This window comes from Antennarius striatus, chromosome 18, assembly GCF_040054535.1.
Source record: "Antennarius striatus isolate MH-2024 chromosome 18, ASM4005453v1, whole genome shotgun sequence".
Classification (NCBI taxonomy): domain Eukaryota; kingdom Metazoa; phylum Chordata; class Actinopteri; order Lophiiformes; family Antennariidae; genus Antennarius; species Antennarius striatus.
In genome coordinates, this window is record NC_090793.1 from 316,120 (window position 1) to 328,944 (window position 12,825).

The 12,825-nt window shown below is 48.5% G+C and overlaps 1 protein-coding gene across 1 annotated transcript; it reads left to right on the forward strand.

Annotated features, from left to right (window-relative positions):
* The first annotated feature begins 456 nt into the window (after positions 1-456).
* On the forward strand, positions 457-12,723 carry retreg1 (reticulophagy regulator 1). Its single transcript, XM_068341581.1, has 9 exons — positions 457-719; positions 3,174-3,280; positions 3,472-3,502; positions 9,210-9,333; positions 9,485-9,569; positions 9,725-9,847; positions 10,157-10,227; positions 10,497-10,620; positions 10,719-12,723. The coding sequence occupies exons 1-9, from the start codon at positions 472-474 to the stop codon at positions 11,207-11,209; spliced, it is 1,404 nt and encodes a 467-aa protein (XP_068197682.1). The 5' UTR covers positions 457-471; the 3' UTR covers positions 11,210-12,723.
* The last annotated feature ends 102 nt before the right edge of the window (positions 12,724-12,825 follow it).

Below are 12,825 nucleotides of genomic sequence, written 5' to 3' on the forward strand. Positions count from 1 at the left end.
CCTCTATCACGTGTTTGTGGTCATTTCTGTGGTTTAATGTTCCCCACATGGTTCACTGGTTTTCCCTTCCACTGGCGTCGTCTCCTCAGCTGGTTACCTGGTGATGAAGAACGTTTAGTCACCTGGTGATGAAGAACAACACTCATCTATGGAACGGTTGGAGGCGGAGCCAACAGACTGTTGATCAACAAACAGATGTAGTTACTGCTCATTTTGAACTATTTTTTAAATTTTATTTTTCTTTATTTTATGAACTGTATTAATCCCTGAAGGGAAATAAAGACTAATTAATAATTTAAATTTGTAATTAAAGAGTATTTACTAATTAATTAATGAATAATTAACGAGTATTGAGTTCATTAACCTTTGACCCTAACTCCACTTCCTGTCAGCTGCGCCCTTTAATGTGATTTAATTTAATCCCTTTAATTTGAGCCACTTTAATTTTGAAATCGCGCTACCGGAACTAGTATGGCCAGACTTCCGGTGGGTTTGACGGCTCTGTGCGGGCTTGACGGAGGGCGGTCTGCCGGTGGTCTCGTGATGCTGGGCGGACGGGACACGGGAGCGGTGCCCGGGAGCCGGACCCGGAACCGGACTCAGCCCGGGCCAGAGCCGGCGGCCGGGCCGCGGGGACCGGCTCCGGTGGGTCCGGTCCAGTGGCGGCTCAGACCGTACCGGACCTCCGCCCTGTTCGCTGCGGCCAACGCGGTGTTCTGGTAGGAAACATGACGCAGCCCTACCGACCGGCCCGGTCCGCCCGGTTCCGTTTCGAGGACGTGTCACCGTCACGAGTTCCGTTATTGTTTGTTTGTTTGTTTGTTAGGGTTTGTTATTGTTTTTGTTGGTTACTGTTTGTTTATTATTGTTTGTTAGTGTTCTGTTAGGGTTCTATGTGCTGAGGAAGAACCAATGGAACCATTATTAACATGATGTCATGGTAACATAATGTGACGGTAACATGATGTGACGGTAACATGATGTCATGGTAACATGATGTCATGGTAACATGATGTCATGGTAACATGATGTCATGGTAACGTGAGGTGATGGTAACATGATGTGACGGTAACATGATGTGACGGTAACATGATGTGACGGTAACATGATGTCATGGTAACGTGATGTCATGGTAACGTGATGTCATGGTAACATGATGTCATGGTAACATGATGTGACGGTAACATGATGTGACGGTAACATGATGTGACGGTAACATGATGTGATGGTAACATGATGTGACGGTAACATGATGTCATGGTAACGTGATGTCATGGTAACGTGATGTCATGGTAACATGATGTCATGGTAACATGATGTCATGGTAACGTGATGTCATGGTAACATGATGTCATGGTAACATGATGTCATGGTAACGTGATGTCATGGTAACATGATGTCATGGTAACATGATGTCATGGTAACATGATGTCATGGTAACATGATGTGACGGTAACATGATGTGACGTTAACATGATGTGACGGTAACATGATGTGACGGTAACATGATGTCATGGTAACGTGATGTCGTAGTAACGTGATGTCATGGTAACGTGATGTCATGGTAAGGTGAGGTGATGGTAACGTGATGTGACGGTAACGTGAAGTCATGGTAACATGATGTCATGGTAACATGATGTCATGGTAACGTGATGTCATGGTAACGTGATGTCATGGTAACGTGATGTCATGGTAACATGATGTCATGGTAACATGATGTGATGGTAACATGATGTCATGGTAACATGATGTGATGGTAACATGATGTGATGGTAACATGATGTGACGGTAACATGATGTGACGGTAACATGATGTCATGGTAACATGATGTCATGGTAACGTGATGTCATGGTAACGTGATGTCATGGTAACGTGATGTGACGGTAACGTGATGTCATGGTAACATGATGTGATGGTAACATGATGTGATGGTAACATGATGTGACGGTAACATGATGTGACGGTAACATGATGTCATGGTAACATGATGTCATGGTAACGTGATGTCATGGTAACATGATGTCATGGTAACGTTATGTGACGGTAACGTGATGTCATGGTAACATGATGTCATGGTAACATGATGTGACGGTAACATGATGTGACGGTAACGTGATGTGATGGTAACATGATGTGACGGTAACATGATGTCATGGTAACATGATGTCATGGTAACGTGATGTCATAGTAACATGATGTGACGGTAACATGAGGTGATGTAACATGATGTGACGGTAACATGATGTCATGGTAACATGATGTCATGGTAACATGATGTCATGGTAACGTGATGTCATGGTAACATGATGTCATGGTAACATGATGCCATGGTAACATGATGTCATGGTAACATGATGTGACGGTAACATGAGGTGATGGTAACATGATGTGACGGTAACATGATGTCATGGTTACATGATGTCATGGTAACATGATGCCATGGTAACATGATGTCATGGTAACGTGATGTCATGGTAACATGATGTCATGGTAACATGATGCCATGGTAACATGATGTCATGGTAACGTGATGTCATGGTAACGTGATGTGATGGTTACATGATGTCATGGTAACGTGAGGTGATGGTAACATGATGGGATGGTAACATGATGTCATGGTAACGTGATGTCATGGTAACGTGATGTCATGGTAACGTGATGTCATGGTAACGTGATGTCATGGTAACATGATGTCATGGTAACGTGATGTCATGGTAACGTGAGGTGATGGTAACATGATGTGATGGTAACATGATGTCATAGTAACATGATGTCATGGTAACGTGATGTGATGGTAACGTGATGTCATGGTAACATGATGTCATGGTAACGTGATGTCATGGTAACATGATGTCATGGTAACATGATGTCATGGTAACATGATGTCATGGTAACATGATGTGATTGTAACATGATGTGATGGTAACATGATGTCATGGTAACATGATGTGATGGTAACATGATGTGATGGTAACATGATGTCATGGTAACATGATGTGATTGTAACATGATGTGATGGTAACATGATGTGATTGTAACATGATGTGATGGTAACATGATGTCATGGTAACATGATGTGACGGTAACATGATGTGACGGTAACGCGATGTCATGGTAACATGATGTGATGGTAACATGATGTGATGGTAACATGACGTCACGTTCTCCGTAGGCTGGTGGCCTACAGCTCACTCAGAGCCTACAGCCTGACAGCCCTGCTGCTGGCCCTCCTGGTCGTCATGGTGATTGTCAGAGACGGTGTTCCATCCCTGTCCACAGGTAACACCACACCTGTAAATATCCAGAGTCGTCAATAAGGCGGAGATATCTGCATTGATCATGACCAGAGTCCTGAATCAGTCGTTAATGACATAATTAGTTGGTATTAATCCTATGAACAGTTATAACCTGTGGACATAAACTGTGTCATGTGATGGACTCAGTGATGATGACTTCCTCTTCCTCCACAGGAGCTGGCTTCAGGTGCAGCATGACGGCCAGGTAGGACGCTGAAGAGCCCCCACCCATGTGTGAGTGTATGTGGGAGTGATGTAAGAGTGATGTAGGGGTGATGTAAGAGTGATGTAGGGGTGATGTAGGAGTGATGTAAGAGTGATGTAGGGGTGATGTAGGGGTGATGTAAGAGTGATGTAGGGGTGATGTAGGGGTGATGTAAGCGTGATGTAGGGGTGATGTAGGAGTGATGTAGGGGTGATGTAAGAGTGATGTAGGGGTGATGTAGGGGTGATGTAGGGGTGATGTAAGAGTGATGTAGGGGTGATGTAGGAGTGATGTAGGGGTGATGTAGGAGTGATGTAGGAGTGATGTAGGGGTGATGTAGGAGTGATGTAGGAGTGATGTAGGGGTGATGTAAGAGTGATGTAGGACTGATGTAGGGGTGATGTAAGAGTGATGTAGGGGTGATGTAGGAGTGATGTACTGGTGATGTAGGGGTGATGTAAGAGTGATGCAGGAGTGATGTAGGAGTGATGTAGGGGTGATGTAGGAGTGATGTAGGGGTGATGTAGGGGTGATGTAGGAGTGTTGTAGGAGTGATGCAGGGGTGGTGTAGGAGTGATGTAGGGGTGATGTAGGAGTGATGTAGGGGTGATGTAGGAGTGATGTAGGAGTGATGTAGGGGTGATGTAGGGGTGATGTAAGAGTGATGTAGGGGTGATGTAGGAGTGATGTAGGGGTGATGTAGGAGTGATGTAGGAGTGATGTAGGGGTGATGTAGGAGTGATGTAGGGGTGATGTGGGAGTGATGTAGGGGTGATGTAGGAGTGATGTAGGGGTGATGTAGGAGTGATGTAGGGGTGATGTGGGAGTGATGTAGGAGTTATGTACTGGTGATGTAGGAGTGATGTAGGGTTGATGTAGGAGTGATGTACTGTTGATGTAGGGGTGATGTAAGAGTGATGCAGGAGTGATGTAGGAATGATGTAGGAGTAATGTAGGGGTGAAGTTGGGGTGATGTGTGAGCCTACACCACATGATGGAGCCTGAACACATGTCCTGTGACATCAGAAGGGGGACACGCGTGTGTTTAGTCATGTTTACATTCATCCAGGCTTCCTGAGCTGATTGGTCGATTCGTCCTGTGAGTCAATGTGAGAGTCAGAGTCAACTAGAAACAGGAAGTGAGGCGACAGCAGCAGATCAGAGTCGTCACCTGGTTTGACCTCCTGTGTGTGTGTGTGTGTGTGTGTGTGTGTGTGTGTGTGTGTGTGTGTGTGTGTGTGTGTGTGTGTGTGTGTGTGTGTGTGTGTGTGTGCGATCCTGGCGCGACAGGGATTTGTGGGCGCCAGGCGGGGGTGTGACCCAGGTCAGGGGATGTGATCACATGACCCTTGTGGTTTTCCATCTCAGAACAACAGCAGTGACCCGGCCTGAATGCGGGGTGGGACAGCCAGTCAGCTGTTGGCGGTCTCCATGACGACTGAACACTCCAGGAGATGAGTTTGTTCAGTCGTCATAGAGACGCTTTGTTCAGGAACTGGATTCAAACCAGATTCGATGGAGGTGTCTAAACGCAGCAACGCTAAGCTAACGCATGTCAGACATGAGGGCGGAGCCGTGAGGGCGGAGCCATGAAGTGTGTGTCAGACATGAGGGCGGAGCCCCAACTCGTATCCAAGGATCAGAGGGAAGAAAGGTTGTGATTGGTCGGCAGCGTCTCCATCACGTCGCTACGGTAACGGTCTGTATTTAGCCTCTGTCTCTGTGACAGGGGCCACCGGGGGGGTCTGTGTTGTTGTCACCTGCTGCTGTCTATCACAGGTGTCTTGTGGGTAATTGTTCATTGGGCTCAGGCAAAGGCTTGTGGGAGATTATCTGCTGACAGCTGGACGGACCGTGACGGACCGGTTCTGTGTCTAACGGCGACACGTGTTTTTCCTGTGTGTGGTGATCACATGATCACATGATCACATGATCAGACTGCAGGTAAACAGGGTTCCAATCTGATCCCCTTCCACATCTGATTTCTAGGTTGACCGTTCACACTGTTTCACACTGTGTCCAAATGCGACCTGGCTCTGTTCACACTGGGACACATGATTGGCCGAGCTCACGGGTTGCCGTAGCAACGACGGCGGGGCGAAAGCAGTTTCAAAATGCGATTTGAAAGTACGTCCTGAAAGTGTTTAAATCCATCTGACAAACATCAGATTCGTGTGTGTGTGTGTGTGTGTGTGTGTGTGTGTGTGTGTGTGTGTGTGTGTGTGTGTGTGTGTGTGTGTGTGTGTGTGTGTGTGTGTGTGTGACTCAGCTATTTCTTGACCAGAGGTGTGACGTGGGGCAGCTGTGCCAATCATGTCACATGACCCAGAGGGGGCGTGCTTCAGAGCAGACACTCTGATTGGTTAGAGGCTGATGGCTGGAAAACAACATAACAAATCAGCTGTGTGTGTTTTGTAAACAACTCCCAGCTGGTGTGTGTGTGTGTGTGTGTGTGTGTGTGTGTTCATCTCTAATCTGATTGGATTAGCGTCTCATTCCTGTCCCACAGAACGTTCTCCAGGTTAGCGGAGCAGAAACCAGGCGGACAGACGAGGCACTGACCAGTGAACGTCCCTCTGCACTGCTCCCAGTGGCCACTGGGAGAACTGCAGACCACGAAAAGCTTCATCACTAACCTGACTCAACTTTAACGTTTAGCATGAATTAGCCTCACTACTGCTCGCACACACAGTGGACACACGCTAATGGACACATGCCAGTGGACACACGCCAACTATGTGGAAACCTGTCGTCAGAAAGGCCAGAAAAAGCACTGCAGAAAGAGGAAAATGTTGTAGAGACCTCCAGAAATGAAGGCTGGTTGGCGACTCCTGTAGGGGGCAGCTTCCCCCCTGAGTACATGTAGAACATGTGGAACATGTGAAACACAACATACAAGCGGCTTTGGTTGTAGACCTGAACGGTGAGTCCAGTGGGCCGAGCAGAAAACAAGGCGTCCGTCACGCGCCCGTCCCGTCTGGCTGCCACGCCGTGTCACTGACACAACAACAGGCGTGTTTGGGGGGGCGACGGTGTCACAACAGCAGGCGTGTTGGGGGGTGGTGGTGTCGGGGGTGGGGTTGTTTCTACCCCCTTACTCCCGGGCCTCTGATGGCTGCCATTGGAATGCGGTGTGACCAGGTTATTTAAAGCCCCGCTGCTTCATTGTGGATCAACAGAAGCTGCTGTCGCACCGCGTGGCATCTGGGAGCTCCGTCCAGACCGTTTCTACTGCCGGTACCGTCCCGTTTCTACTGCCTGTACCGTCCCGTTTCTACTGCCTGTACCGTCCCGTTTCTAGTGCCGGTACCGTCCCGTTTCTACTGCCGGTGGCGTCCCGTGTCTACTGCCGGTACCGTCCCGTTTCTACTGCCGGTACTGTCTTGTTTCCTGCCTGAAGACTATCAGACTACAGACTATCAGAACTCCTGGAGGTGTCCAAAGATCTCAACATGTCTCCTGAAGACCGTGGAGCTGGACCCAGGTAGGACTGGGTAGTATTCCTGGTGTAAATACAAGGGAACATGTGATGTTCTCACCAGATGACAGAGAACGTGTTCAGACAGTCTCTTCAGTCTTCTGACTGGTTGAGGTTCATTGTCATGTGTTGGACACAAACTTCATCAGTGGAGGGTGAAGGAAATTTGTTGTGAACACTTTGAAACAGGAACTCGTTCCTACCTGCTCTACTACCTGGAGAACCTGCTCCATACAGAAATTCCTTGAAGGCGTTTGACCTACTGGTCGGGTTAGTCCTGCTTGAACTGGGCTGACAGGGTTTGTTGTGTGATGGTTGTGTTCTTGACAAGGAAACTCGGTTCCCACTCGGTACCTTCTCAGGGCATCAACATGTACTGTCCTGGGACAGTTCTTCCTGAAGGTTTGCATCATCGCTCTGTTGGTCTTGTTTACCGGTAGATCTTGGGTTCATCAGGTAGGAACTGGAGGTGTGAGGTGGATCAGAGGGAGGGATCTGAGTGTTAGGGGGGATTCCATGCCGACAGGGGGGTGAACATCTGATACGCCTCTTCTTTGGTCTTCAGCTGTACTTTTAAGGTGCTGTCAAAAACAGACAGGAAGTTCAGTTTCCTCTCAGAGACTGATGATTGGGTTAACCCTAACCCCAACTAACACTTAGCCAAACCCCAACCACTAACCCTACTAACCCCTTAACCCTGCCATCATCCTTCACCTGTGGTCCTCTGCATGGTTGTTGTCGGGGTCTCCGTTGACGGTTAGGGGTTAAGCTTAGGGTTACTTGGGTTAGGGTTAGTTGGATTAGGGGTTAGAGTTAGGGGTTAGGGATAGTTGGGTTTGGGTGAGTTGGGTTAGGAGTTAAGGTTAGGGTTACTTGGGTTAGGGTTGGGGTTGGGTTTAGTTGGGTTAGGGTTAAGGTTAGTTGGGTTAGGGTTATTTGGGTTAGGGTTAGTTGGGTTAGGGTTAGGGGTTAGGATTGGTTTGGTTACGGTTACTTGGGTTAGGGTTAATTGGGTTAGGGTTGGGGTTAGGGTTAGTTGGGTTAGTGCTAGGGTTGGTTGGGTTAGGGTTAGTTGGGTTGGGGTTAGGATTAGTTGGGTTAGGGTTAGTTGGGTTAGGGTTAGGGTTAGTTGGGTTAGGGTTAGGGTTACTTTTCTGTATGGTTCTGCGGGGACATGGCCGTTGCCCTGGTCTGGTGTAATGAAACGTGATATGTTTGTGTCTCAGTGGTGTTTGTGGAGCTCAGACGTCATGTGACAAATTGACAGGAAATGGCAACATTAGCGATCTGTGACTGCTGTTCTTCTGAAATCCTGCAGGATGATTCTCTGATTGGACGGAGACTTTAAAAACTTGAGTTAAATGAGTTTCTAAAGCTAATTTTAGCTCAATACATTACTTATTGTGTGTTACTGAGAGGCAATCTAAAGGGAAGTGATTGTATATATTACTAATGTATATGTTAATAATATTACTAATCATATTAATATTAACGAGAGAGCAGTGGATGTGAAGCTAAAGATTGGTAGCATCTCTTCTGTTAAATTCAATGCTAACATCACAGGTTGGGCAAGCTAACTTAGAGCGGTTTAAAACCAACCATGAACTAACTGAACACTCAGGATTAGATGATCTAATCCCTTTTATCATAATCCCAGGTGGAAGACATTCACAATCCCAAAACAAGCTGGCTAACAAGCTAGCAGCTGTTGGTCAAACAGCAGTGTGTGGTGCTGTGGTTCTGGAGGACCTTAAGTTAATTAAAAACTGCCTCAGAGGGATGTTCTGTTTAGAACCTGGAGGTGTGTCTCCAGACCCCCCTCCAGTGAAACATGACGATGCTTTACCCAACAGGTCCTTCCTGGGACTGGTGTATTTCCTGGAACGGAGGAACCCTCGTGCTGCTCTTCAGGGTATCGGGTCACACGATCAGCCCGTCACCATGGAAACCATCCTGCACCGGTTGTGTTCCTGGATGTGTAGTGGAGATCAGCATGTCCATCAGGGGGGTCATCTGAGACATGGCTATTTGTGGGGTGGGGGGGGTGTCTGTGGTCACAGACATGATGAAGCTTTGGATGGAGTTCAAGTGAAGGAACGGAGGTCGGAAGTTCAATGCTGAATGCTGATTGGACCAGCAGCGGGTCGCATGCTAGGTGGTGGCATGCTAGGTGGTCGTAGATTAGCTGGCCCTGATGAGGTCTTTTATAACGGGATGCTTCTCTTGCAGCTGGGAGGTTCTGGATCCAGGTCCGAGTCAGGATCCCCCGTCCGGGACACGACCCCCGCTCAGTGACTCCCTCAGACTCTTCCTCCAGGAGACGGCGGCCTTCAAACAGCAGAACCCCGGCAAGGTGAGACACTCGCCCCACACCCAATCAGAATGGGTCTGAAGGAGGACTGGCCTCTCTGATTGGCTGTACCAGAACGAGGATGGGCCTTTTTGATTGGCTATACCAGAACACAGATGGACCTCTCTGATTGGCTGTGCTCCCTTCCCTCCAGTTCTGCCTGCTGGTCTGCAGTGTGTGTACGTTCTTCGCCGTGGTGGGACGCTACGTTCCAGGGATCCTCATCTCATATCTACTCAGTGAGCAAAACAAAACGGTCACATCCAGTGTCAGAACGTTTGACGGAGCATCGCCGTTCTGGGTGGAGTCAGGTCCATCAGGGTGGAGATGTTCCCGTTAAGGTTCCTCCACTAGAATGTTTGTGAAGATGTTCTGTTTGTCTCTATGTCTGCAGTTCTGGGCGTCTTCCTGTGTCCTCTCATTTCCTGTCACGAGGTCGGACTCTGGCTGGAGCTGGTTCTGCAGAAACTGGACTTTGGCCTCGGAGAGCTCCTCCAGAAAATCAAGCAGAACCACGGTAACTATGGAAACAGTGACGTCGATCAGTCAGTGTACCAGCAGTTTGGGTTCCTGTGTTTTATCCAAACTGTGAAAGATTGTTACTGAAAAATGGTTTAGAGCAGCGACTCCAACCTGTCTGTCAGCCAGGGTTTGGTCTTGGTTCTAAGCCTCTATGAAGCCTCTATGAAGCCTCTATGAAACCACCCCTGACCAGTTCAGGAACGGCCCGGTTCAGAGACCAGAGATTAGATTACGGATTAGCCTGTTGGTATTTACTTCATGTCCGAGGCTCCTTCACTGATGAACTCAAAACTTCTTCTTCCAGAGAGGAAACTGTTGGCGTCTCAGGCTGAGCGGCCGGACATCGAGTCGGACCTCTCCTCCATGTTCCCTCAGGTTAGCTGCTCATCTCAATTCAGTCTAATCCGGTCCAGGTAAAGTCCAGTACGTAGGACCAACCTTGGCCTGGGGGTCCGGGGCACAGATTGGAGTGGATGTGGGGACTTAGACCAGATTTAAGAAACTGGGTTGTTGGTTTGAAATGTTTTTCATTGTTGGATGGAGTTTGATCACAACAGGAAGAACAAGGTCTACTTCCTGTCTGCTAACTACATCAAACAGGCCTACATAAAGGCCTACATTATCCCCGTCTCCTCCTGTGGCAGCTGGACTCCACGGCCTACAGGGAGATGTCTGTTTCGGACACTGAGGCGTCCGACGTGACCTGGACCGACAACGGGACGTTCAACCTGTCGGAGGGAAACACGCCCCAGACCGAGAACTCCGAGGGTAGGCTGTCTGTAGGCTGACCATCCTGCACGTTCCTGTTGGTCAGCAGTCCTTTAGTTCTTGTTCTTGGTATCACCATAAACCTGTTTTCTTCACAGATCTGGACAAAGAAGAACCCTTCACCGGTGGACTCCCAGACTTCCCCTCCCTCGACAACGGCATGACGACCAATGGCGATGATGACGATGACTTCAGCTTTGACCTTTCCTCACCTCAGCCCCAGCGGCAGACCACCTATCCTCCCACCAAAGACCAAGCCCTCGGATTGGTGGACCAGATGGTGGGTGAGGTGGTCACTGCCGCCGTCACTGCCGCCATCCAAGATCGGATAGAAGCCGTGGTGGGCCTGGTGGCGCTGGGCGACCCACAGCGGTCTGGACTCCCAGAGTCCACTAGGGTGCTGGAGCTGGAGGAGGAGTCGGACAGCGAGGTGGAGGACTTTGAGCTGCTGGACCAATCAGAGCTGGAGCAGCTGGAGGGGGATCTGAACCCGGGGCAGGAGAAGACCCCGACCAGAAAGGAGCAGCAGGCCAAGAGTGGAGAGGTGGCCTCCTCTGGGTTCTTCTCCAAACTCCTTAGGCACCATTGATGGAGGGAGGGTGTGGTCAGGCGAAGAGGCAGGGCTACACACGGACGACAGGTGGAGGGGTTGTGGTTGTTGTCAGGATCCATCAGTCAAAATAGTCGCAACCTGATGACCAGATCAAAACCCAACATCAAAACCCAACATGACCCAATGCCCAGACCAGAATCCAAGGTGACTCAATGACCAGACCAGAACCCAACGAGACCCATTGACCAGACCAGAACCCAATGTGACCGAATGCCCGGATCAGAACCCAACATGACCCAATGCCTAGACCAGAACCCAACATCAGAACCCAACATTACCCAATTACCAGACCAGAACCCAATGTGACCCAATGACCAGACCAGAACCCAACACCAGAACCCAAAATGACACAATGACCAGAAAATTAGTTCAGTACCCTGTGGGGGGCGTTAGGTTCATTGTCCCAGTAGCAGCACCTCTGGTCCAACGCTGGTGTTGTGTTAGCCTGGTATAAATCCAATCAGGTGACAGAAACAGCTGATGGAGGTAGGAATGTAAACATCATGGGGTCTGACCGGACAGAGGCTGACGATGTGTAGGCATCTGACTCATCCAACTTCATTACCCAGAATTCCACAGTAACCAAATTGAGTAACGTTCACAAGTCAGTCATTCAGAAGATTCTCTCCTGGTGGGAGAGTTTCTGCGGACGGGGGAAGGTCAGAGACCTTCTGTTTGTTCTCCTCAAACCTTTAGGGGTTCCATCAGGGTCCAGACAGTCCCGGGTTAAACGGGGTTCTGGACAAACCTTAAATTATGTCACTTCCTGTTTTGATGCTGATTTGACTTGTCGTGGTCCAGAAGTTTGGATAGTCCTCTTTGGATAGTCCTCAGATGTAGTCTCAAAGCTGCGTCCTGTTGAAGTTTATTTAGAGTACGTAACCATGGCAACAGTGGCGACCCAATCCAAACAGAACCAGAACCACTGCTGCTGGTGTGAGGTAACCCCTCTGCTAGACGCCGTCTATCTGCAGCAGGTCATGGGTTTATAAACTCAACTTGACGTCGCCTCGCTGGTCCGTCCCTCGGCAGAGCATCGTCACCACGAGCCTCCACTTCCTGTTTGAATGTTTCCTATCTTCATTTCCTGTCAGCTGTTCAGCGTTAAAGACCAGGATGTTCTGGACTTCAACGTGTTGGTGGAGCAGAACCGCATGTACAAACTGGACTTTTGAATGCCAATAAATGTTAATAACTCAAATAAATATCCCATGTTCCTCCACTGGGGTCGAGGTGTGTTTGTGGAGGTTTGGTGGTCACCAAACAGGAAGTTGGTGTGTCACGGTTTAACCTGCACTGTACCAGCCTTCACGTGTCAGATGTGTCGTGATGTCATGTATGTCTTTATGTCATGTCATGTATGTGGAGGGGGGTGGAGGCGGGGCTCAGTGAGGAACAAAGCTTTGTACTAATAGTCATTGATTATTTTTTCTGTCTTATTTTAATTCAAGTTATGTTTATTCACTGCAGATAAAATAAATAAACAACAAACAAAACGTTTGTTTTTATTTGTTTCAGACAGAAACAGAAGTAAAGAAAGAGAATCCAGCAGGAAACAGCAACACGTTTAAAATGCGGATTAAAGACGCGTT